A 27,853-nucleotide genomic window follows, 5' to 3' on the forward strand; every position below is an offset into this window, starting at 1 on the left:
CAAGCAAGTTGTTCTAACGTTTCGCTCAAACTCAAGTTCCCTTGACGAGGAATATCTGTTTCCTTTAGCAGATTGGGATGAAGTCGGCAGGGTGGGTTGCAGCTTGGAGATGCGCACATGTATGATCTACTTGTTTGTCACAGTCATTCACTAGCAAGCAGTCCGCTGTAGTCACGTGGGTGTAAGCAAACCAGGAAGTTTCTTTTCTAGTCCCACACAAGCCGGTAGCTAGTAACCGGTCCATGCTGCATGCGTCTGCTGTGTGTGATTCATTCTGCTCTTAAGGTGGAAGGTGAGCAACCCATCTCCCACTCTGCAGATGGGAGAGACTGAGGTAACAGGACTAGATCATTTTCTCAATATCCGTGAGCACAGTCATTACTGAAGCTTGTCTCTGAAGTAGCTTCTGTCTATTCACTTGTTTTTTTTCTCCTTTATTAATTTATTCTTGTTATATCTCAATGGTTATCCCATCCCTTGTATCCTCTCATTCTTCCCTCCCTCCCATTTTCCCTTATTCCCCTCCCCTATTACTGTTCCTGAGGGGGATTACTAGGAAACGAGGAGAGGACATTCTATTGGGACTCTAGATGAGAGAAGCATGGGAGAATGGCAAAGTAGAAGGATCCAGAGGGTCCTAGAAACCTACAAGTAGAACATTATGATAGGCAGATTTGGGCCCAGGGGTCCCGCTCAAACTAAGGCACCAGCCAAGGACAATACAGGCGGTAAACCTTAAACCCCTACCCAGATCTGGACAATGGACAGAACACTCTCCACAGTAGAGTGGAGAGTGGGATATTACTTTCTCACATACTCTGGTGCCTCACCTTTGGCCATGTCCCCTGGAGGGGGAGACCTGGTGGCACTCAGAGGAAGGACAGCAGGTTACCAAGAAGAGACTTGATACCCTATGAACATATACAGGGGGAGGTAATCCCCCTTAGGAATTGTTTTTAAATTTAGTTCTTTCCAAAGCAAAGAACCCTGGGCAGTGAGAAACCCCTATAATACTCCACTTTGTGGAAAGGGTTAGTATATGGATGCTGAAATTGAAATGAAAGTATAAGCTTCAGAAAGATGTCTCTTCAATAAGCATGGGCACATATAAGGAGACTACAACATCCTGATATAACTCAGTAAGAAAGAGTGTCTTTGGTCTGAAGGAAAATAATGTAGTAATTTCTCCCACAGATTTTATAGGAACATTCCCCTTTAAAAAGAATAACATAAGCTATTTTAGCATGTGAATGATGGGGTGGAGAAAGAAAATGTCTAATCTTGAATAACCATGATGAACAAACTCATCAAACGCCTGCAATGTTTCCCTCCTTGTTCTGTTTTTTTTTTTCAAATTCATGGATTCTTTCATCCATTGATTTTTGTTACATACATATGGTTGAGTGTTAATCAATACATAAATACAAGCTGCTCCCATCTGTAGAATGTTATATATATATATATATATATATATATATATATATATATATATATATGCTATATATGTATGCATATACATATATACAAACACACACACAGAGATACACACACAAAATGTTTTCAGGACTGATCACTTGGTATTAGATGAGCAATTGTTAAGATTTTCCCTGGGGAAAACTATTCCTCCTGCTCTTAGCATTCCTTAGTTGCCTGTAATTATATTATAATCTCGAAAAAATAATTAAAAGAAACAGAATAAGAGTAGACAGAGGATGAAATGGAAATAAAATTAATTCTAATCATGAAAGCAAAATTAAAGCCCAGTTGCTCTATCAGCCATGCTTCGAACCTCGGAGTCCTCTTTGATTTATTGTTTCCTGAGGCCAAGCCTCCACTTCTGTGCAGCTGAATTATTTCACGGCCTCTTAATGACAGCCCCAGATGCATTCTCACCTTCACAAATCCATCCTGTGGGCCACATCAGACTAATTTTAATAATTACTTCAGAAGCCTAATGCCTGCTAAGTGCTCTAGAGCTGCTGTCAACCCAAGCTTGTTAGATGATTTAAATATCTACGATTAGGCTTACGAGGTAGTAGTGATGACGATGACAACTGTATTATTTCGGTTAAGAATAAGAAGAAAGCCAGCCTCTGGTTTTTTTTTTTTACAACTCACTAAAATTACTCGTAAAATAGTTGGAATAGTGTTTGCCATATAACAGGTTTCAAGGTATTTATACCAAATTGTGATCATTTATGTTCCCTGGCTCTCAAAATCTTTACTTCTAACCACCAATCCTAGGGCCATCATCAAGGCCATCGTAATGATAGTCAATACTTCTTATTTCCCCATAGAACCAAATATCACCTTCTAATCAAGTTAAACTCAGTTTTTACATGACCATGCCTTATACCCTCGCATTTTTGTCATCCTAGGTACTCTAAGTGCAAGGGAACCTACACGTTCTTTTTAAAAACAACTAAAATTAGTTATAATTAGGGTGTGGGTTGTGCCACCCTGTGCATGTGAAGGTCACAAGATAATCTTGAACAGGTGGTTTTCTTCTTCCTCTTTGACATGGGGTCTGAGGCTCTAACACAGATCACTGTGCTTCAGAGGCAAAAATGCTTTTATCTGCTCAGCCATCTCAGAGGCTGTCAGCTCCTATGCATTTTTAAAAACACAAGAAAAATTGTTATGATAAGACACTTTTTAATGTTATGTTAACTCTTAATAAAAATGGAGGCACATCATACCCAAACTTATGGGACACAATGAAAGCAGGAATAGGAATATTCATAGCACTAAGTGCCTTCAAAGAGAAGTTGGAGAGATCTTACACTAGCAATTTAAAAGCTCACCTGAAAGCTCTAGAACAAAGAGCAACAAACACACACAAAAGTAGGAGACTGCAGAAAATAATCAAACTCAGGACTGAAATCAACAAAGGGAAAAAAAAAGAAGAGTACAATTCAAAAGATCAACAAAACCAAGAGCTGGTTCTCTGAGAAAATCATTAGATAGACAAACCCTTAGCCAAACTAACTAAAAGGCAGAGAGAGTATCCAGATTACCAAAATCAGAAATGAAAAGAGGGAACCTGGTGGAAGAGTTGGGGGTGGGGAAGAGAATAGAAGGTCCTGGAGGGAACAAAAATTCTACAAGAAGACCAGCAGAGTCAACTAACTTAGGCTCATAGGGTCTTACAGAGACTAAAGCGCACACACACACACACACACACACACACACACACACACAAACACACAAACACACACACACACACACACACACACACACACAAGAACACACACACACACAAAGAGCAGACATGGATTGGACCTAGACCTCCGTCCTACATATATGTAACTGATGGGCAGCATGGCCTTCATGGAGGTCCCCTAGCAAATGGAGTGGAGGATGTTTCTGACATGGCCTCTTTTGCCTACTGTTGATCTCTTTCCTCTAGAGGAGCTGCCTTTATTAACCTCAGTGGAAAAGGATGTGCTCAGTCCTGATGAAAAGCAATATGCTAAGGTAGATTGCTATAGGGGGAGCAACTCTCCCTTTCTGAGAAGAAGGGGAGGTAGGGGAAGGGGGAAGAGGAAGGGAGAGTGGGACCAGGAGAAGCAGAAGGTGGGGGCTGCAGTCTAGATTTAACGTGAATAAATAAATAAATTAATAAAAAGAGAGAGAAAAAGGAAAAAGTCAGAGTGCACTGTATTCATATGCTTTGTAGAAACATCTACAGCTTACTGTCTAATTAAGAGCCTCCAGGATCAAACATATTTCACTATACATTTTGGCTTTGGTGGATAAATACATTGCTGTTCAGCTATTTTAAAACATGGCTCCATGGCAAATGAAGGAAATTCAAGTCAAGAAGACTTGAGACTTGGAGGTCAGCTCTCTGGAATCACGGGCACACATTCCACATGAGTGAGATTTACTAGACACATGCATAAATAACCCTGTCCTTCATGTAGACTCAAGACTGTCATTTGTGGGGTTTTTCCCTATGAAAATGGGGATATACAAGCTGCTTATTCACTCAGATAAAATGCTGCTGAACTCCCTCCTGCAGTGAAGCTTTATCTAGCAGTTTCTCTGAGCCACTCATATGTTCTGACACTACTGACAAGGACAAAATTGTAGTATATTTTTTCATTAAGCATCCATATGAGGAATTCTTCAAGGATGGGCTCACACAAGAGGCTGATGAGATTATTTACAGAGAACGACCATCATTGAGTTCAAGAACAATATTGAATAAAGCCATTGGCTCTCAACTACATACGCTATAACACCAAATTTACTGTCCTACTCAATCCATAATAAATAAAGCATGCATTTCAAGAGAATACCAGCAAACTGATGTTTTGATCATTGCAATTAATCCAGACAGGATATAAACCCATTGAGTTCTGCATTTCATTTTATCACACATATACATATATAAAAGGGCAAAGAAGAAATATGACTCCTTTAGGGCAAGGACACAAAAACTGGATGACACTTTTGAACCTTCATTCTTGGATTTAATACATAATACTACTGAGCTTCCAACAAGTAAAGAAATTATCCTACTGTATTAATGTTTGCAAGATAGGAGAAATAATGGCTTGGATGTGTATTTCTTAATCTTCTCCTCTGCTGTTCTGTCTTGAGGGCAAGTTTACAAAAGGAATGAAATGCTCAGATTCAAGTTTGATCAAACCACCTTCACCTGTTTTCAAGAAAATAAATTATCCCCTTCATGTATTTCATTGATAAATGGATTATCTCTTCTTTTGCTTTTTCCCCAGAAAGAGACAAGTCATAGGTTCAGTTCGGATGCTTTTGTGCTGCAGAGAGCAATGGCACGTGGGTTAGATAGCATCTAGAAGTCAGTCAATGAGGAAAAGCCCACAGACACCCCTGTTTGTAAAACAGAAGGACAGCTTTGGCCTCCAGCTTTGGGGTTTTGCTTTCAGCGTGGCAAAGCACAGATGTATCCTGTCCCTAGAGACATTCAAAACTCAAAAAATAAAATAAAAAATAAAACGTCCAGAGAACAAAAGCAACCAGCCATTCATCATGAAGTAAATTCTCCTGTCATTAGGGGCTCAGGAACAGAAAGAAAGAATAAGCTGGTGGTTTTATTTATTTCAAGATAATCTTACTGTAATGAATTCAGCAAATGTACATGAGAAACTCATTGTCTAATCTTTGCATTTAACATTTACTGCAGTCAAAGCTAAGCCAGGAAATGGGAAGCTTCGGTGTCACAGTTAAAAGGAAGGAAGTAACCCTTAGGAATCACTGTAGTTGTGTTCCTCGCAAGTCAAGCACTAGGGAGGCTGAGGTAGAAGGATTACCTGGGCTACAACGGTGAGGCTCTGTCTCAAAAAACCAAACACACATCATATAAATGGCACCCACAAATCAGTTTGAGAACAGCAGCTCTATAAAACAAACTCCCCCATGTTCATAAAATTATGCTGTGGTCTTTCCCCCGTGAGACATACAAGAAATTATTAACACTCTCCTACTGAACATCTACATCACAGATTCATTTATCACTGCATTAAACATTGGCTTCTTGTATATACCTGTCTTTTCCCAATCATTATTTCCATCTGCCAATGTATGAAACATTGGTTGTGCTTATTACTAGAAGCCTATTAAAAAAAACAGCCATTGTCTCACTTTGTGAAACAAATAGAAGCCAACTTTACCTTGTGATAATGTATATAGCTACTCTTTGTTCTCACTGTCTAAAGAAATAATAAAATGGTTTCCTATTTCACTCGTACCAAATTTCCCATTCTATCCACATCTTGCCTCCAACCTTAAGTGGGATCACTGAAAAGACCTTCAAATGAAATGGCGGGGGGGGGGGCGGGGGGGAAGAACACTGGATCTCAATGCTGTAAGAATGCTCTCTGGAGCAAAGGCGGAAGCTAGAGAAATATTTAGCCCAAAGTGAGCACGACTTGACTTGGGAAGAACGAAGCTGTGTGGGGAGAGGTGGATGACTTAGTTCATAAGACAGTGAGCTTTATGACAACACGCTCTCAGGAAATGTGGAGGCACGGGTGTGCATCAGGCTTTTGTCTCAGAGAAGGCTGTTCTTTGTTGCTCCTAACTTATCCATCAATACTGTCTAAATTACAACTAGACACCAAGGAAGGGAAAAGTGCTTCAGCTTGAGGAAAGCAGCTTGAGACTAACAGGAGAAAGTCCTTTTCTATGACTTCCAACAGGAAAATTTTCACTTAAAAAAAAAAGAGTTCTGTTTAAAACTAACACACGTATGTATGTAACACTTAAAAGAAAAGGAGGCCATGGATTTGAGAGAGGGGAAGGAGGGGCATAAGGAAGGATTTGGAGAAAGGAAAGGAAGGGAGGCCACACTGTAATTACATTGCAGTCTCAAAAACACAATTTATGAAAATTGCCCAACACACAGAAGTGTATGAGTAACTCATTGTCTAATCTTTGTATTGCTTTATATTGTTTGGGAAAAATATTTTTTGGCAAGAAGTAAACAGAAAAGGAGAAATTTTAAAAAGATCTGAGAAATTCAAGAAGAGAAAGTATGGTGGTGGCTCGGATTGCTGATGCATGACTTTAATCCAAGCATTTGAGAGGCAGAGGCAATTGGATCTCTGTGAGCTCAAAGGCAGCCTGGTCTACACAGTTAGACCCTGTCTTTTAAAAAATGCAAACATTTGCTATAGTGATGTACTGCTTAACAGTAGGTAACCATGTTAACTACTTTAGTTCTCACGCTAACGATTTAAGATTTAAAAAAAATTTCTCCAAGTTCATTCTTGTTGGCTATGTGAAGCAACACAAAGTCAAATTTGAACATTAACTAAAAGTCTCAAAGGATTTGGGGCCAGGCTTCACGTCTGGTGAATCCATTCTGACTCCGAACATTTAGGTGTGCTAACTATCCGGAAACCACCCCACTCAGTGACAGCTAGAATACATCAAGCTAATCAATCATGTTTTCTGTGCAATGTGCTCTCTACACACTTAATAAAAATAGCAAAGGACGGCCATCAGGTTGTAGCCGATTTGAAGATGCATCCATCTGCCAGTGTCAGAATCAACTTCTCTCATCTTCTGATTCCATACCATTGTATAATACACTGCCTCTGCTCCTGCAATTCCAGATATGAGGTGGTAATAACCACACATACCATGCTGTAAGGGTTAAAGGATTCAGTCATATAAAGAACTTACACAAAATTTCCATGTACACAATCATAAATGCCAGTTGATCTGATAGTATAATATTTATATATGCTAATTCTCTTCCACACCAACTTAAACTACTTACATTAATTCGGAATGAACACGACGACCAAAATAATTTCAACCACTCTGAGTCAGTCACAAGTCTCCTGCTGTGTTGAATGTCCTTTCCAGGGGGAAAATAATGTGTCGATAAATGTTCACAAATTTCATCTTAAAATGGACGGGTTGGAAGACAGTTTGGCGAGTACATAAACAAGCACAAACATCCAAATCTCGGTTATTGTTTGGCTTGGGCTTATAGTGCTGAACATGGGGACACATGCCAAAAAAATTCTTTACTTTAGGCCAGATATTTGGCTGGCACCAAACTAACTGAATCCTGGTATAAAATGAAAAGACAAGAGGCAGTCACGACCAAACTGCATGGCAGGTTTGCGCTTGGAACTGCTCCTCCCTGCAGAAGCCATGTCTCAGGGTTTGAGACATGACGGCCTAGCCTTTCTCTAAGGATTCTCGGGTTGCTGGTTCAAGGGTAGAGAAGGCAAGCTAGGTAGGTGTCTTAGTCAGGGCTTCCATTGCTGTGAAGAGACAACCTGGCCATAGCAGCTCTTATAAAGATCCAGGCAGACATGGTGCTAGAGGAGGAGCTGAGGGCTTTACACCCACACCCGGCAGACAGCAGGAAGAGAAAAACATGGGCCGCTGGCCTGGCTTGAGCATGTGAGCCTGCGACGCACTTCCTCCAACAGAGCCTGTGAGCCTATTGGGGTTAGTTTCTTTCAAACCACTACACTGGTCAAAGCTGCCGAGGCCTGGCATAGGGACTGATGATATAGGGCTGCATAGGCACTGATGAGAAGGGAACAGCATACTAAGGTATCTGATCAAGCCAGAGTTTGGGAGAACGATAAATGAAAAGACTGCTTTTATTAAGCAAGAAAGAAGTTCTGCCTAAAATTCAGTTCACAAAACAAAACAAAACTGTTGGAATAAATGCTTAATCTTCTCCAGGACAAAAAATCTCCAGGAGAAAAGTTAGTAATATTTGACTATGTGCCCAAGTGGTCACACCCCACATGGTAGAACATGGATCGGGCAGGATAGGTTTAAATCTTGCTTTTGCTGCTTATAAAGCTCTATGACCTGGGAGGGGTGGAGGGAGCAATATTTGGGACTTTAGCTTGTAGTTCTTCAAAAGCATTGTGTGGGGTAAAGTACCAGGAACCAGGAACCCTCAATAAATAATACCTACTAACCTGAGAAAATGTAGCCTTTGAAGTTACTCTCACAGTTTTATCTTATTCACCTTTTGAAAATAATATTAAAGAGAATAACAGTGACAAGATGGGGTCTATTGTGATGGCTCAGTAAGTAAAGGCGCTTGCTTCTAAGCCTAACACTGGACTTGATTCCCAGGATACATACGGTAGAAGGAGAAAACTAACTCCGAAAAGTTGTGCTCTGAACTCTACATGCACACACACACACACACACACACACACACACACACACACACACACTCACAATGATGCAGTAATGGATTTCAAACTGATAAAGGAGCAGTTTGCTAACAGGTGTTAGCTATAAAGTGAACATCTCAGGGCTCCAGCTCAGAGTTCAATTTCTAGTGATGCCGCTGTTTTGAACAGAAAATCATTAGCCTCTAGTGCTCAGAAACAGTAATTCAACAAAGAAAGAAAATATGGAAAAATTAAGTAAAGTTCAGCCTTGAGTTCACATAGTGCCTCTTCATACCCAGTCTCCTGTACATCTTTCTGTTATGGTTGGATCACATCACTACTGCCATGTGCTGCACTCGGTGTGGTATCCTCGATCTTCTGACTCTTAGTTCATAATTATATCTTTAGCTTTCCTGTATTAATTAAATTTGTTTTTTGACAATTTTGACAAATTTGGCAATCCATACATGTACATAATTTATGTGTAGAATATAGCTCTTGGATTTTGGCAACCCCACTTATTGTATATTCACTTTATAGCATGTACAACACTCCACTTCTAGGAATCCTGCTCTGTTTTTTTTTTTTTAATCTTCTCACACATTGTTCATTTTCTCAACTTACTAATTGTGTCCTTTCTGGGAATCTGTTTCTTTTTAAGATGGATGTTTTTTGGGTTTGTTTGTTTGTTTGTTTGTTTGTGGGAAACTTGTTTTTCATTAGGATTTATTTTTCGAAATCTGAGATAGCATATGATGGGTGCTTTTGCTAGAAAGGATTTATATTGAGTTCTAGAAGGTATAAGATAACTTGGGGCAGGACAAGCATTTTAAATTAAATCTTGTCCTGAGGTTTACAATGCATTGAGGCAGGTTTCATCTGAGCTCCAGCAATAGATGAAGCTTGCATAGAGTTGAAATTTCTCCAGATTGTTTTCTTCCCTTCCTTACCTGCTGCCAAAGTTTACAACAGAGTTTCTTTGTGTTCTCTTAAGGATAAAGGTTTGTTTCTGGGTCACCCTGTGCTAAGGTTCAGGTCTTTAAGGCCCTGACTTTGCAGGAGACCTTCCATTAAACGTCTCACCTCCGGCTTCTTCTTCTTCTTCTTCCTTTTCTACCTATGTGAAACACTCAAAACTATTCTCAAATTCTCCTGCCTGGAAAAAAAATGACCTTAGGACAAAATCCAGCTTCAGTGACTTAGGGGGAAAAAAATCTATCTTTCAAAAATTCAAGAATATTATAGATAAAATCACAATCAAGCCTTCTAGTATTTGTGTGAGAAAGAAGAGAGAGAGAGAGAGAGAGAGAGAGAGAGAGAGAGAGAGAGAGAGAGAGAGAGAGAGAGAACAGAAAGAGCAGAAAAACAAGCAAGTCTATTTGTGTGCCACCAGGACCTTAGCAGCATTGTAATGAAAAAGGATAGATAGGTCATCAGATGGCCCTTAGCCTCCACTAAATGACTCTGAAAATATTCTGCAAAAATATGTTCAAGATACATTTTGAAATAGCATATTTTCCTTAAAACAACAACAAAAACTACTTAGTAAAAGTTTGTGCTGTCTTGGAATAGGTCCTGCCTCACAAATATGTCTGTCAGACATACTGGGCCAGAAGGCTGAAGGCAGTGCCCCAAAGTTAGAGAGTTTTGTGTGACTGTTCAGGTAGTAAACTGTCTCTGTAGGGTTTTTTTTCACTGTGGAAGCTGCTAACCTGCACTTCCTGTTTACTCGATAATTAATTTTATTTCCTTTCAGGTGTCTGATGGGCCTGAAGACCAGACAGTTTAGTTTTACAGTTAAGCTTAGTTGTTTAGGAGGTAAGTTATTTTTAGGTCTAGATAGATGTTTTAAGTTGATAGAGATGAGCTATAATAGTGATTTACATCCAGAATTTTAGGCTCACCAAGACAGGAAAGATGTTTTCTTCAAGGTTGCCAAATACAAATAGCCAAAACACTATGAATGTAACATTTATATAATTTCTGATTGTTTCATGGTTCTTCTTGCTATATGTAGTTTATTATATGTAGTAACAATATAAATGTATATGTAAAAAGATAATAGTCATAAGCAGAAACATTAGACCTAGTCATTTTCTTGAATAAAATGCATCCTGGGAAAAAAGTTTCTGCTGCTGTTGAGCGGTTAGAATTTTACCTATACCAAGAAACATGGTGCCTGTTTGAAGCAGAAACTTGGAGCCGTTTGTCTTTGTTAATAAAGAGTTTGTTCGGTACTTTATAAGTACAATTATTAAGGCAGACGGAGACAAACTTTGGATTCACATTTTGACAGATGCTAAGAAAAGGTACCCCAGGCAGTAAGACAAGAGCGGCTAGTCCCTTTGAATTTTAAATGTAACACTGCTGTGGTGGCTTCAGTGAGAATGGCCCACATACCATGACCAAGGCAACTCTTATACAAGAAAACATATAAGTGGGGCTGGCTTACAGTTCTGAAGTTTAGCGCATTATCATCACCGTGGGATGCTTGGCAGCCTGTATGCAGGTGTGGGGCTGGAGAGGGAGCTGAGAGTTCAACATCTGGATCAGCAGGCAGCAGGCAGAAAGAGAGCACTAGGCCTGGCTTGAGCTTCTGAGACCTCTCAGCCCTCACCCAGGGACACACTTCCTCCAACAAGGCCTCTCCTACTCCAACAAGACCAACACTATTAGGAGGTATGGCCTTGTTAGAGTAAATGCCGCCTTGTGGGCCATGGTGTCTCTTCACAGCAATAAAAGCCCTAAGTAAGACAGTTGGTAATCTGGGGCTTTAAAGATGTCCTATAGCATAATATCAATACATCCTTTGTGGCTGATCTAAATCAAATGTGCAGCTATGGCGAATAAAATCTCCATCTGGCATGCACACCTTGCACTTACAAACGCACACAGGCAAAACATTCATACATGTAAAATAAAATTAATAAATCTAAATAAAAAAATCTGATGTGAATGTGATGCTGTAAACCTATAAGGCCAGCACAATAGAGGCAGAAGCTGTGAAATCTCAAATTCAAGGCCACCTTGGGTTTAATAGGGAGTTAGGGCCGGTCTGAGTTACAAATTGAGATCCTCACACAAAGAAATCCACCAATGCAAAAACATAACTACTTCACAAATATTCTACAGGAAATTTTGGTTCCACTTCATATTCTTTCATGTATTCTGTTGTAATTATATAAAATTCTAGGAGTATGAGTGTCGTCATTTTGAATTTTTGTAAATGACCTTTTCTGTAGCATGGAGGCTTCCTCCTTGCTTCTTACCCTTTCTTTCTTTGTGGGTCTTTTGATCAATAGAACAATCCACAGGTCCAGGACCTCACTTCTTTAGCCTTGGAAATTTGTTTTTCCTCTTCCAGCTACAGCAGAACACCATTATCCTGGAAATAAATCTAGATGCAAGAATACAACCTTTCCTTTTCTAACTTTAGTCTAGAGAAATATACAGTGGCTTTTCTCTGACTTCTTTCAGTGTCCATCTTTTACAATTTCTCTCTCAATATGCTACATAAAAACAACTTGAAATTCACAAACCACCTGCCTGAATGACCTTGGGCAACTTGGAGCACCACTCCTTCCTGAGATTCACTATAGCAGCCTCCTAGCTTAGTGGTATTAGAGCCACATACAGTTGCAGGGCAAGCACATTACAGGAATGAAATACTCTTTTATAGCCCCATTTATACTAATTAAAATGTTTTCTATTCTTAATTATAACTGTTGGTAGAAGCGAGCCACTATAAAGGTTGTTCACATCGGGCTTTTCCATAAGCAACACACTGAAGAACTGTAGTTGACACCAAAAACAGCGGAAATGGCTCACCCAGCGAATTTCTGTGAAGACTCACCCTGCTCTGGATTTAAGCTTCTTAAACCTGCTATTGCCAGTCTTTCAAAGAGATGGCACAGAAAAGAGCAGAACAAAGCCCAAGCTAACAGTTGCCCCTTCTAAATCATTCCAGCACGGTGAAAGAGGCAGAAGCTGTGTGCAGCAGACAGATCCGAAATCAGAAATCGAAATTAGCAATTACAACACACCAATGTGACACACAAAGGGCAGAGAGTAAGTAAGCCTCCTTTGGATAGCATTAACCTGACAGTTACAACATGGAATAACAGGCTGCCAATTTTTATCAAGTTCACACCTTTACTTTCAGTTTCATTATGTAAATGGCAATTCAGAAAGGAACGTCTAGTAAAAATAAGTATTAATGAAATATGATGTTTTAAGTATTTGGGTTTTAATGAGAAAGGGGAAAAAAAGAAAAAATTTTCAAGCAGTGATGAATCAGTCAAACACACGTGTGAAAAAAACTTCCCTTCCATGGGCCAGATGCATAAATTAATAATTTACGAGGAAGTGGTAAGGGTATTTATGTTAAAGAAGTCAACAAAAGTATCTCTTCATACTATGCACGTTTTCTTTCCGAGGTCATAAAAGAAAGACACGTTAAAATGATCCGTGGCCCAGAACAAAGGCAAGGATGAGGCTCAGAGAGAGTCAAGTGTGCTGTGTGCAGAAATTCTTTGGCTGATTTGTCACAGAAGAGCAGCAGACCCTTCAAAGAGTGGAAGAAATTAGCTTTAGACTGCCTAATCTTACCTACATAGCAAGTGGTTTGCATGCTTGGCCATTCATGTGTCTCTGTTTAAGGAAAAATGGGAGACTGCATTTTTCACATATAAATGTGTGAATACAAAATTAATTTCTAAAAACTATGAATTTTTATCCCATCCTCTATCACGCACTATGAAGTAAGATCAGAGGGATTTTTTTGAGTAGTCCTCCAATTTAGTTAGCTAATTGGAGAGCAGATTTTCTATTTTATTCTTAAACACCATCAAAGGATAAAGTTTTTTTTCCTATGGCTCATATTGAAATACTTAATTCCTTTTTATGTCAAGAAGTCCTTTCTGATATTAACTGAGATGTCTTCCTGTAATTTGAGGCCATTTATCTTACTTTGACCTTGATGTTGACATAGAAATGGTGAACAGGCCAGCTATAATGACTACTTATATGTTAGAGCCAATTATGGAGTCACCTCTCAGCCCTCTAGCCCCTAGGGGATTCTTCTGTACGTTCTGTGGCTCGTTCTGACAGAATCTATCTTTAAATGCTTCTAAATCAATCTCTCCCTTCCTCTTTCCTTTTATGCATCTCTCTCTCTCTCTCTCCTTTGCTTAATTTTTCTTAGCCTCTTGAGCTTGGTCGCTCGTTAATGAGAAGATCATGACTACCGATTATTATTTCCCAGGTTTTATAACCCTTGTTTTATTTGTATGTCAACATATTATTGCTTATCTTAAAATATCGTTCGATTCACAGAAGAAAACCTTACATGATGTGTCTGAAAAGATTGCAAGGACCGTTGTATTTCCTAATGAAGCAATATCAAATGGAAAGGTGTCCTGACAGAAGGAAAAGATCCTGAGTGAGAATTGAGCTGTGAGTTTCCACTCTGAACACACAGGAGCCTGAAACACATCATCGAATTCTCTAGGCTTCTGCTTACTCCTACATAAGTTCGATGTAATACTATTTCCCTTAAGGGAGGAGAGATTAAAGAAGATATTGGGTGGTTCCTGGCAGTCCCTCAAAGAATAACTGATGCTATCATTAGCTGTTATTGAACTCTGTGTAACTAAAAGCCCAACTGTATTACTGAAATGATCGTACGTGCTGCAGTCAATCAATGTACATATCAGCTACTATACAGCATTTATGAATGTATCAAAGAGGTCAAAATCGTGGCTTATTTGATAAGGTCATGTGTAGTAATCTTAGTTGACTACAAATAAAGAAATTAAAGCTAGAGGGGAGAATCTGTTTGGAAAAGTGAGCGCTGGAAAGATTAGTTCAACAGGAGGATGACTGTGCCTGAGGCAGGAAAATGAAGAGGCAGAAGAGCTAAGCTGGTGTCCAGGTCACAGGAGCCCCAGCGCAGTCAAACCACATGTGACAGAACCCATCAGAGAACAGGGTGGCTGGCCTACTCACCTTCCCTTTCCCCTCTTAAACTCATATGTATTGTGCCTGAAACTCCTTAGGAAGGCTTCCATTGTCCCAATTCCAATAAACAAAAAGATATCTTTACCTTTGAAACACCATAATAATATTTCCGCTGCTTTACTTTATTCTGGAGAGAGGGCTGGACAACAGAACTCTATCTGACATGCAACTGGCTACATAGAGTAGGTTGACTTTGAACTCTCAGCAATCCCTTTGTCCCAGTGTTGAGACTGCAGACATGTGCTACCGTGGCTTCTCTGACAATGTCTTTAATTTAGCTCAACAGACACATATCCATTGTCTACTATGAAAAACCAGTGTGCTAAATGGTAAAAATTAGGGAGACATCCAAACATATATGTCTCACTTTATAAAGTTTGTGTTCAAATGGATGACACAGACACATAATGCTGGACAGATGTGAAATATGTTAGAAAATTCCAGCAGCATCAGACAAAACAAGTGGATTAAAAATAGAGGGATGGAAGAAAAACAAGTATGAGGACACCATTTTGGGGAGGTCTCTTTTAGAAACTGGAATGTAAGGAAAGTCTGCAAACAGAGCAATCTGGACACTGTGGGGAAGAACAACATTGCCTACAGAATAAACAAGTACCTGGAAGGCCTAGTGTGAGAGGAGTTTTGTAGAGCAGAGGCATTGCCAACAGAATGACAGAAATAAGAATTCAGAGTAAAAAGAAGATAGTTATCCAGAGCCTCGTGGGACATGAAAAGTATGTTAAGTAGGGGTGGAGAGAGAACCGTGAGCACATTTGTGACAGCATTGCCTTCCATTGTTAATTTTATGGAGTCTTCCCAAGATTTCCCGCAAAGAAGTGGCACAACCTGACCTGGGTCTAGAAAGATCTCTCTGTGTGCGCTATTATAAAAAGTGACTTGTGCGTAACTGTTATTACCATGATTCAGACAAGCATGTCACAAGGATGATGCTGAAGGTCAGATATTCGGAAAGAATGGATGTCAGAAGTGGGATTTCAGATCTCCGGGATAAAAAGGTTGAGAGTGGCCTAGGCAAGTGAAGTTACCTTGTTTAGAAAGAGTACACATCACAACTCACTTTGAGATATAATTGTTTGTAGACGATTTTGCAGATAAGATTCCAAAATCGGAGTTAACATTTCATCACCCGCTTGCTAGAAGATTGACCCTTTATGGTCACTTAACTAAGTCTCAGTGTTCACCATAAGTAAAACACGTATGCACCTGAAGGTTCACATTAGAAATAACGGTGTGGGATAGCAGGTTACCAAGAAGAGACTTGATACCCTATGAGCATATACAGGGGGAGGAAATCCCCCTCAGGAACAGTCATAGGGGAGGGGAATAAGGGGAAAATGGGAGGAAGGGAAAAAAAAGAAATAACAGTGTGATGCATGTGAAGCGGTTCACAAAAGTTTGTGTATGTAGCAGCTCAATAAAAAAAAAAAGTGTATGACTTCCCATTACAGTAATGATTATTAGAACCATTGGCTTAATTTCCTGTGCTTTGTACCCACTATTGAGTTGCATTTTTAAAGGAAGACATAGTTTTACTTCTCCAGAGGTTGTTCTCTCTGTGTATTGACCAGGGCTTGATGGCACAGCACAGTGGGTGAGGTTCTGAATCAATCAAAACATGATGTACAAAAATGGACGGCTAATCTTCTTTATGTCAAGGGATACAGAACCATAAAAAAATATTTTTGTCAAATTCAGTTGTAGAATATATTAGCAAAATCGCACAAATTGAATTTCTATTGCCAGACCCTTTTCAAAAATTGGGGTCACCGTGACTATTGTGGATTTTCTCCACTTGACAAATCCTTTTCTTTTTCTTCTATTTAATACTTGTTTAATCTTCTTAAGAAACCAACTCATATAAGAGCTTCTGAAAATGTTCCTGCTTTTAAAGGATTCTATTTAATATGCTGAAGTCATCGTCTAATTTGTTCTTCTTGAAGCTTGCAGCTCTTCCCTCCACCTTGGCACCATATGTAAATTTAATGAGCATTCACTCACTTTCATCATCCAGGTCATTGGGTCATTGATTCTTATTTCCCTGTGTGCTTTTAGAGCAAAGATGCTCTCTTAATCCATCTCTCACAGCCCTTATTGTCTGTGGACAGCATCTCCAAACTTTTTGATACATTTTCCAATAAAAGCTTCTTCATTTTCCAATTAGAAATTAACTTGTTATTTCATTAGATCTGCATCTTTATAATATAGTAGTTATTAGACATTTTCTCTTCTAAAACTGTAATTTTAGGAAGCCGTTTTTAAATTCTAGCTTTGGGACTACCCATAATAGACATCTCTAAGGATTTCTTCAAAGATCTGTTTTCAAAGCCAACTCCTCAAAAATCAGTATCTGATCTACTAGTTCTTACCTCTATTTCTCCATAACTCTCTATTCTCCTGTTACATGTTCCCCTGCAAATTATTTAAAGTGCAGTGAACTTATAATTGAAGAGAATAAGAACAAATGTAGTAATAATTAGGATATTACTAAGGAAATAATTATATAGAATGATAAGGCAGAGAAACAGAAATGCAATGAGGGTTTGGATGTTCGACAAGGTCAGTGTTGACTCGTAAAAGATCTCTAGGGATGGAAACTCAGAAAAAGTAAATAATTATTTTTATAATTAAATTTTCATGTAATAACTCCAATATGCTTAATGTTTACAATTCCTGTATCTATTCTAAAATGTCCAGATCAAGTGCATCAATTGCATCTCTACTACATGCTTAGGTTTGTCTTATTTTTGTATCCTAGAATAGTATTGAAACAGTTGTGTATCTTTGGATCTCCTTGGCCTGATGTACTAAATATAAACTCCCCCAGGACAGAAGAGCTTAGTGGTTTCTGGCCCAGGTTTCGCAGACTGCAAATCTGCTACCCACCAAACCCTTGATCTTCATGTGACCACATGTGAATCCTTCAAGGGCCCCATAATTTCCATAGTATTCCAATTCTGAATTTCATCCTTTTCTACAGGATGAGTTTTCTTCCAACTGTACCCAGAAGAAGATAAGCTCCTAACCTACAGTGGCTAGTCAGTCAAACTCTGTCACCAAATTAAAATAACACAGAGCTCTTTGGAGAAACAGATACAGGCTTGGTTTGAAAATAAGAAGATTTTCTTTTAAGTATATTGATATCACAATATTGATGAACTGACTAAACTAACCAAGCCTGATGCCACCTATCTAAAACATTGAGTAGTTAATGACAGAGCTAAGAAATTAAAGAAAGGTTGAATTCTGATGGGATGGTTCAAATATTTCATGTCACCACTCCTAAAGTTATTACCACACTTCAGATTTAGCAGTTAATTTGGTTCAACATTCTTTCCTTATCTTTTTGTTGCTTCACTTAAGTTTCTTCTTTTAACATGTAAATATGCCCATGCTTCCACACTTCTTTGTTCCTATGACTTCTCTTCTTTATGTCTTATTATTATATCCACAGAACTCTGTGGAAAGTGCCTAGCACACAGGCAGAGGCTTGGCCACTTGTCTTGGAGCAACTGCAGGAGCCAAGCTTTTTAATCAATCACATGATAATGAATGCTAGCTCTGAAACCTGATTTCCTTAGAAAGATCCTTGAATTTACTGTCATTGTATGCTTCTCTTTAAATCAAAAATGATGATGATGATGATGATGATGATGATGATGATGATGATGATGACCCCATGTGGTGATTATAAGAGTTAAAAGTATAGTTTATAAAATGTTGACACATTGCTTTGAACAGACTGAACATTTAATGAATATTAACAATTATTATTAATTTATATCTAATCATCTTTGTAACTACTCAGATATCCTAGGACATGAATGTTTTTTTCAGTCCACCTATAGGAGAAGAAGAAGACAACAATAATAAAGATGATGATAAAGAAGAAGAAGAAGAAGAAGAAGAAGAAGAAGAAGAAGAAGAAGAAGAAGAAGAAGAAGAAGAAGAAGGAGAAGAAGAAGAAGAAGAAGAAGAAAGAAGAAGAAAAGGAGAAGAAGAGGAAGTTAGATATCCTGACGGTGAAGACCAAACATCCCCCTAGGAATTTGATGTCTTTGGTCAGCAGGAAGTAGTCTAACAATAACAATGCTCCCTTTCCTCCCTATCCCTTTTTATCATCTTTGTCTAGTGTTAGGGATTAAAAAGGTGGAGAAGAATAGAAGAAAGAGGAACCCACAACTAGCAAATGTAGTTACAAGTGGTACCCAGATGAGGGGCTAGACAGAATGAGAAAGTTGATTTCAATTTTATTGTAGCTGCTATCACTCTGGTTTGCTTGTGTGGGGGGCGGAGGGCTGTTTATTCTCTTTCTTCTTCCAATATTATATTTCAAAGAAGTTTGGGAATCAGATGTCTCCGACTCATTTTTGTGCTCTTGGGACACTTTCCTCCTACTGGGTTGCCTTCTCCAGCCTTGGTATGAGGGTCTCTGCCTGGTTTTATTGCAATTTACTGTGCCGTGTTTTGTTGATATCCCTGTGAGGCCTGCTTTTTTTCTGAAGGGAAATGGAGAAGGAGTACAGAAGAAGGGAGGTCAGAGGGACGAAGAAAGGAGTGTGAAGAGGAGAGATTGTGGTTGGGATGTAATATATGAGAAAATAATAAATAAATTACTAAAAAAGGGAAAGATATAAAACTTTAATAGTTTTTGTCAATAAACTAAGCTTAAACAGCATTTGTAGAATATTCTTGCCAGCACCATTGTACATACACAGAGCATCAAGTAATACTAATTTCTTGGCCATAAAATGAGACTTAACATGTATAAGAAGAGACCAATCGTACAGTGTATGTTCAATGGCCACAACAGAAGTCAGAAATAAACAACACGCAGCTTTATGGCAAACTTTAAATATTCAGAAACCAAAAACCTACTATAAATAACTTATGTTAGTTAAAAATTAAACAGAAAATTATAAAGTACACGTAGATGAAATGGAAATCTTAGTGTAAGTACTAAACTTTTAAAGACTTCCCTGGGAATAAATCTAGGAGGAAAATCATAGAATAAATGCTCAAAATTGGTCTTGGAGCTCTCAGTTAAAAATTTTAGCTTGTATCTTTAAAAAAATATGAAAAAATTAAGGATGAATCAAAAAATAAAGTTAAAGTATTCAGAAGAAAAAAGTAATCATTATAGGAGTAATCTATTAAAAAAAGCCAACAAGAGAAAAAGCTAATAGTATCAGGAGATGTTCTCTGGGAGGATAAGTAACTCTTATAAATTTCAAGTTCTATAAACCAGGCAAAAAGGAATATACGTAAGCAGTGTCTGGACTAGACTTACATCATTGGAGATTTGGTAGCAATTAAATAAATAAGAAAAAGTGGCATAAAATTTATGTAAATAAGTTAAATGTCTTAGATGAGATTGAGCCAACTCTTTTAATATAAACAAATTATCAAATCTCACACAAGCTTAAAGCAAAAACTCAGAAAATGTATACTATTATAAGGAAAATAAAACCTCCAATTTTTTGTACTATTCATGAAGGCAGCTTCAGGACTCTATTGCTATTCTGGGAAAAGCACTAAACATTTTTTAAAAAGTAAAAAACACATAAATTTTTAGAAAATTGAAAAAGCGCTAATAAGCTTCCACTGTATGACATACTCAATAAAGTTGTATTTTTAAAAAAATAGTGGAAGAGGTCCCCCTCAATCATGGAAGAGGTCCCCCTCTGTCACAGTCATAGGGGAAGGGAGTAAGGGGAAAATGGGAGGGAGGGAGGAATGGGAGGATACGAGGGATGGGATAACAATTGAGATGTAATATGAATAAATTAATAAAATATATTTAAAAATAAATAAAAAACAGCCAAAAAACACATCAAGAGAGATGACTACCAATTGAGATTACCAAAAGCAAAGAACACCAGTATACCTAATGAATGCTGTTGCAAAATATATAGATATGGTTTTAGTAAGTTATTTGAACAATGAGTTACAAAAATGAATATGGAACGAATACCATTTGTCAGAAGTTCAAAGAAAGCTCAAAATTTGAAAGTCAATAAGTTAAACTTGAGACATGAGCAAACTAAAAAGATAATAGAAAATAGAGAGAGCTGTCTTAGTACATGAAAAGGATTTGATTGAATCTCCGTCCTATTCTAACTAAAACTGAGCACTCTAGAAAGGGAATACAACATGATAAAGGGTAACTATACAAATTTAGGTATGCCCAGTGACCTCCCCCCTTTGAGTTATTGATCATGGACGCATGCTAAACATAAGCTATGGTTACTGTCCAGCCATGGACGGGATGGCTATACTTACTCCTTCAACACCATCCTCTGGTTCAGGGAATACTGTGAATGAAAGATGGGTGGAAAGAGTATAGGAGCCCGAGGATAGGGACATGAGCTTTGAAAGGGTTCCCTTTAGACATCACATGCTGCCACACAGATGAACTCACAGCAAACCAGGCACACCTGCATAAGGTCTGCACAAATTCGGCTCAACAAAGAGAGTTCAACCTGGATTGGGATTGAGCAACCAAGGCTCCCCTCCTTGTTTAGGAGCTCTTGGCAACTCATGGCTACCAGGAGGAAACATTACCTTTCTCAGGAGTGTGGGCACTGGTAGGACTGCTATACTGCATAGATGGCTCCATGCCTTAGAACAGATGGTAAAGAGTAAACGGGACTCACTGAACTTGAAAATACACTCATAAATATATAAACCAATAGGGAAGCACCACAAGGGGTCTATGAAGAGCTGGAGGGGGCAGTGATGGGTGGAAATGATCAAGATACGTTGTATCCACATATGAAATTTTCAAAGAACAAATAAAAATAATTTTATAAAGGCTGTAATAGGCCAATTTCCCAGTAACCAACAAAGCATTCATCATCAAAAAAGACACAGCTATTTTTATCGTTGAAGTATAAAAACATATTTAGTTTTAAGTTTAAAAGATTTTTGTGTGTGTTTTTCGTGCATGTGTGTCTGTGTAACCACATGCATGCAATGCTCTCGGTGGCCAGAAGAGAGTGTCAGATGGCCTGGAAATAGAGGTACAAATAGTCATGAGCCACCAGATTGGTGCAAGGTATACAAACCTGATCTCCTGGAAGAGCAACTTGTGCCTTAACCTTACCCGGTCTCTTCAGCTCTACAAAGTTCATTCAATATAGCCAACAAAAACTCAAAAGAGGGGAGGGAGGGAAGAATGGGAGGATAGAAGGGATGGATAACAATTGAGATGCAATATGAATGAATTAATAAATTAATTAATTTTTAAAACTCAGAAATACACATTTAAAATACCATGTCTAATAGCTCCCAACGTGACAAACCCAGGGATAAACCTGCAAAGTGGTATGAAAGATTCCTGTAACTACACAGCTGGGAGGACAGGTCCAGGACCTGATGGAACTGAGTGAAAGCACGCTCCGTCTGTTTAAAACGGTGTTGTTAACATGTCAGTTTTACAGATTGTTTTATCAATACTACACAATTCTAACAAATCCAGTGTAAGTTTGTAGGAATTAGCAGGCTCGTTTCTGTGGAAATGAAAAAACAAAACATGAATGACTGAAGAACTTTGAAAGAAAGCCAGCTGGAGAGCTAACATGGTCTTATTTCATGATTTAATTACGAACAACAGCAATCAAGACTGTGTGGTGCCAGAGCCAAATAAGGACGTATATGAGTGTAATGGGGGAAGTAGTCCAGAAACTACCACACATGTATATGGTTCACTGTTTCTCGGCACTGCGCAAAGGCAACTCAAGGAAGAAAGGGAAGACTTTGTTGACTAGCAGTTTCATCTTAATTGAAACATTCTCTCTGGTACGGTGGAGAAAAGCTAATGCAATTTGAAATGGGGAAAATCACGCCACTCACCACACTCTGGAAACCCCAGAAAGTAAGAGAATCTCAAGGACCCACCTAGTTTCATAAGCAGTAAGGAGATGGAGAATGGAGACTAGGAAGCTAACAAAGATGCCTGAGGTTGTACATAGCCATGGACAGGAATATGTTCAATAACTAGACCCAGACACATCTCACTTGTCCATTGAACCAAAGAAAAAAATTGTTTGCATATTTATAAATAGTCCATGTGAATATATCTTGAGATAAGTACAATGAGTAAAAGAAGAAATATATATAGATATATAGATATAGATATAGATATATAGATAGGTAGGTAGATAGATAGGTAGGTAGATAGATCACAAATCAGTGTGGACAAGGGAGGACTTGGAATGGGCCTGAGAAGACCTTATTGTGATGTACATATTCTTCACTTGATTGCCATGGCAATTCTCATTGTCTAGATTTGACAGCACCCATGAAACTGTACCTTTTCAATACATATGGTTTCTCGTGTTGGGACCAAGTAAAAGAAACTTGTTCTAAATACTGCAATTTTGTTTTCAGACCCCATTTAATCATGCAGGCAAAGGGGGGCACTAAATTCAAGGTCTTGGCAACAGCCTCTCTTGTAAGGAGGCAGTTGTCTTGAGTCCAAACATCTTAGGGACAACTGGTAAGGAGACAGTCTTCTGAGTCCAGTCATCTCAAGGACAACTTCTCCATCTTGCTGGCAGGGTCCAACTAAGTCCTGTTCCCAGGCCCAGGAACCAACTCCTATCCTTATTGGTGGAAAAATGTAACCATAAGTTGGCACAAATATTTGTGATTTTTCAAGTTTAAATATTCTATGATATTCCAGCTCAGGGTTGTAGTTCATCTCTGGAGTCTGTTCTGCATCCTTGATCGAGCAGTAGCAGCTTGATTGGAATAAATTTTTGTCATCTACAATCATCTTGGTGTTTGAGTTATGTTTGATCTAAGAAGATCTCATTACAATTGTAATTTGTACTTAAAATATCAGAGCAAGGGCCACATTTTTACTAATGTTTGAAACATAATGATATATAGCCAGTAAAATGGTCATCCAAAACTATCCCACTTGTATAGGGAATTTTAATCCAGCAACATGGCTGCTCTGATCACATCCATAGACCTTCTAGCTCTGTGTGATCCCACTGGAATATTGACATGCTGTTAGCACACACCCTTATTTCCAAACAGTGATGTAAAATTGAAAGGAAGACAAAGTGACAACTCAGAGAAAGATTTGACAAGATAGGGTATGCTCAACTCTCAGGATAACAGCACAGGAAAGAGAAGTTATTAAGAGAAGCTCATGGAGAGACCGAGTCAGTCAGTTGAGTTGAGGTCAGTCAGTTGGCAGTCAGTAGGCAGTCAGCTGAGAGGCAGTGCAGTTCCTGGCAGTTCAGATCACTTTAGTCAGCTCAGTTGAGTGGAAGTGAGTTGGACGTAGCTCTGTAATGTGCCTGCAGTACAGTGAAGTTAAGTTAAATTGTGAGTGTGTGCAGAGGCAGTTGAAGTCACAAAGCGAGAAAGAGCCAGAAGATTAGAATAGACTGCTAACATTAGGTGTGAGGCCATCACAGCAACCCAGTCCAAAGCTGAGAGAAGTCCATTGAATCAGTCAGCTCAGAGATGAACTCGAGCCGGAACAGCTGAGTTGAACCTCCCAGCCAGAATCCAAAAAGAGCAAGAAAGGGTGAACTTATTCAAGAGTAAGTCTCAGATGCTGAAGACATTCTAGGCCTAGATTACATTGTACAGAGGCTAGAAGCTTCCAGGACTAGACCTAAGTTAGAAGACAGAGGCAGTGAGCTCTGAGAGAGCAATTACATCTGGCGAATAGAAGTTAAATTTCCATTCATTGGTGGGCTTGAAACCTCAACACAGGTGGCTGATTTTTTCATACTGTTAAACTAGCATGTCTCTCTGTCAAAATGTAAAGAATGTGAGAAAAAATCACCGTATATGCAGATTCATTAATGTTTCTATTCTTAGTCTTCTTAAATCCTCTCAAATTATATGCGATTAGAATTAGGTGTTCCATATGAAGGTACATTGATAATACATTTTTTCAAAATATTATTGACATTATTTTATTCATTCTAAATAAAATTAGTATTAACAACCAGCCTTTTAGATTCAGGACTGGAAAAAATAACTTGATATATTATTATCAGTTTGGAATGTCTTAATATTTTCTAGATCATAATTAAAACATTACTATCATTAAATAACTTGAATACATAACTAACTAAACCTAGCCTAAATCCATCTCATATAAAATTAATTTAAGCATAATAAATATATCATGATCCTATACTTGATATTATTCTTAAAAATATCAAAAACACTCTATTTGATCAAATATGATGACATTTTATATTAACAAAACATCTTTATGCAGTATTGCCTATATCACTAATTTGTAAGTATTTAGAGAATCATTACATTCACAGAACCAAGTATTTATATTAGCATAGTCAGCATACCAATACTTCAGATAAATTATTTTTTATCCCTAATTATCCCAGATAAACATATTTTACAAATAAAATAACTCAAGTAATTTTTAAAGCATAAGACAATTGAATCAATGAAAACCACCATAGAAATTCCAATAAAAATAATTCAACTTTCACTAAAAGTGAGAAGAGTCTAACCCATATATTAAATATTAAGTGACTAGTAATTGTAATACCTAAGATGTATGAATTCATGTAAGAATTAAATCAATGGATAGAGATAGAAGGATAAGTCATAATCCTTGTGACACTGAACATCTCAAATGTACTTAACTTTATACCTAGTCACTAATTCAATTGTTTTCACTTGTTCAAAACCTTATCATCTTTATTTACTTTGCAATACCATCCAGAAAACAATCCCAGTTACCCAAAGCTCTTTTAAAAATTACTTATAATGTGCTTGTGCTCTGGCCTTACCTAGACTATTTGTATCAGTCCATCAAGTATGTAAGGTGCATTAGCATAAGGAATTTGTCAATAGGTCAATATTCTTAATATACTAACATTTGCATAACACCATTTGTACATCAATTTCAAATGAAGTTCCCAAACATTTATTCATTAATACTTTTAATATTTCCATGGAACATTTGGCACATATTCATTTCCATTTCACTCATTTATAAAAGAGACCTAGTCATAAGATGACACGAACCTAATAGCTCCTTTCCTACTTGCAATCCATTTTCATTTGCTAGAAAGAATAGAAAAATATGAGAGATCTAGCATGAAACAGATCGTCTATCCTAATGGCGAAATGTCTCGTTGGCATGTGGCTCTTATCTATCCCACCTTTTTGTATGCGATCCAGTCAAACACTCGGTCAATATCTGTTGCCCGCAGCACTTCCTGCGATACTGGATGGGAACTGGCCAGTCCGTCAAGCAACATCACTTCATGCAGAACATCTGTCAGAAATCTCTGCTTTTCCTGTAATACAGTAGATGGGGCAATATTATAGGTGATTCATGGTTATGGCAGAATCTGCCTGACAACATGAACAGCATGCGTGTCACTTAACCGATGGTGGTCATCAGTCTCACATGGTGGTGGGACTCAGATCTAAAAGAAACTCGGTAAATAAAACACCCCCTTAGGATAGTATAAAATAAAGACAGTTGATTTAAACATAACATGAAACAAAATCAATAGGCAACTGTAAGCCCTAAGTAATAACAATAGCAGGCTGTGTTATCAGTTCATAAAGCAAGTCTGAAGAGTAGGCACACATGGCACTGACGAGATGAGGTTTGTTCATGGCTTCTATAGTGTGGAGACAATTCCAGCCTCAAATATCATTTTCTGATCAGGTCAATGCAAGAATCCTATTTATTTAACCCACTATACCTAGTCTCATTAGAACAGGTTAGTCTTGCTCTCCCTGCCCCTCCATACCACCACACACATTCTTTTCCCAAAAAAACATGTGGGGAGGGACCACAACACATAGTAAAAGGCATTGTTTTCCTCAAACTATAGTGCACACGGATGTACACACAAATTTAGATTAAAGGCCATAAGGCTGAGATTACCCAGTCTTAATAATCTGTCACCATGAATTGATGAAAACCACCATAATTAAGAACCTTCAGTTCACTGAATTTCTCTAATTAAAGCAGACTTGTTACATTAAAACATGAACCATAAGGAAAGGTAATTTTTGTTTGTTTGCTTGTTTGTTTTTAAAGTCGGCTTTAAAGAAATGCCTTGGATTCTGTTAACAAAAGTGCTGCCAGCTGTTAGTGCCAGCCACCTGCCTTCACTGATGGAGTAAGGGAAGGGAAAGTAAGTCACAAAAGATAACAAGCCTAAATAGCCCCCTAGATAGCTAAGACTGAGTACCATCATTATTGAGATTAAAGACTCCGGCGCTTAAATTGCTCCACCTAATTCTGAACTCAGTCCTAGAAATATTTGGCTACAGTAAATGAAACAGTCCTGAGAAATCAGATAAACACTGTATTATTTTGGGTTGAGTTGTAATTTCATGCTGAGAGTGCATCAATCCCAGGGCTTAAAGAAATGGGACCAAAGAAGAAATATGCTATGGGAATAAAAGTAAAACAGGTATGTTGCTAATTCAATTATTGTTCATTTGATCATTGTTTAATGACAATAAATGCATATTGTTTGACATTAAAATTTAACAAATAGTCCTTGATTTGCTAGAGTGTAAGGGTTAAAAGTGACACAAAGGAAGTAGATTTTAAAAGTGAAATCTAAACTCAATTTCAACAAAGAAATATTAATGTTAAAGGAAGTATCAATTATACATGATACATTACTTCATACTGCTAGGGAAAGCAAAAATAAATCTTTGTCTAGTTAATATAATTTTAATTACCATTATTTAACTTTAGTATGGGTAAGTCATTGGTAAATGATTTATCTTCTACCTTATTGAAATAATGCTATTAAATAATGGAAGAAAAGACTTGTGTGCAAAAATAGATCGAGGCCTGAGTTCCTGGTAGGGAGCACATACAAAGAACAGAACACAGAATATATTAAATTGATGAGGGAAAAATAGGAAAAGGAAGAAACTTCTAGCTAGAAACAGACTCAATTTGACAGAAGTACCAACAGCTCGTAGGAGAAAGGACACTGTTTTTTTTTTTTTAAATAAACACCTACATCACTGCAAAGTAAGAAATTATCTGGATAAAGCCTACATCATTCTTAATAGGAACAGTCCCTAAAGTAACAACGGCCAGCCTTACCTAGCACTAGTTAATTTCCTATCATTTATCTGGAGCTATGAATGTTAAAAACTGAAGTTAAAAAAGTCATTTT

The 27,853-nt window shown here is 38.0% G+C and overlaps 1 protein-coding gene across 2 annotated transcripts in view; it reads right to left on the minus strand.

Moving 5' to 3' along the window:
- TRHDE (thyrotropin releasing hormone degrading enzyme) overlaps positions 1-27,853 on the minus strand; it is a 371,512-nt gene that overhangs the window by 121,156 nt on the left and 222,503 nt on the right. For both annotated transcript variants that reach the window (XM_084795149.1, XM_084795148.1), the window contains exon 6: positions 25,853-25,990. In XM_084795149.1, the coding sequence (XP_084651275.1) occupies positions 25,853-25,990 (138 nt within the window). The remainder of the gene's footprint in view (positions 1-25,852; positions 25,991-27,853) is intronic.

This window comes from Acomys minous (assembly GCF_964271855.1).
Source record: "Acomys minous genome assembly, chromosome: 9".
Taxonomy (NCBI): domain Eukaryota; kingdom Metazoa; phylum Chordata; class Mammalia; order Rodentia; family Muridae; genus Acomys; species Acomys minous.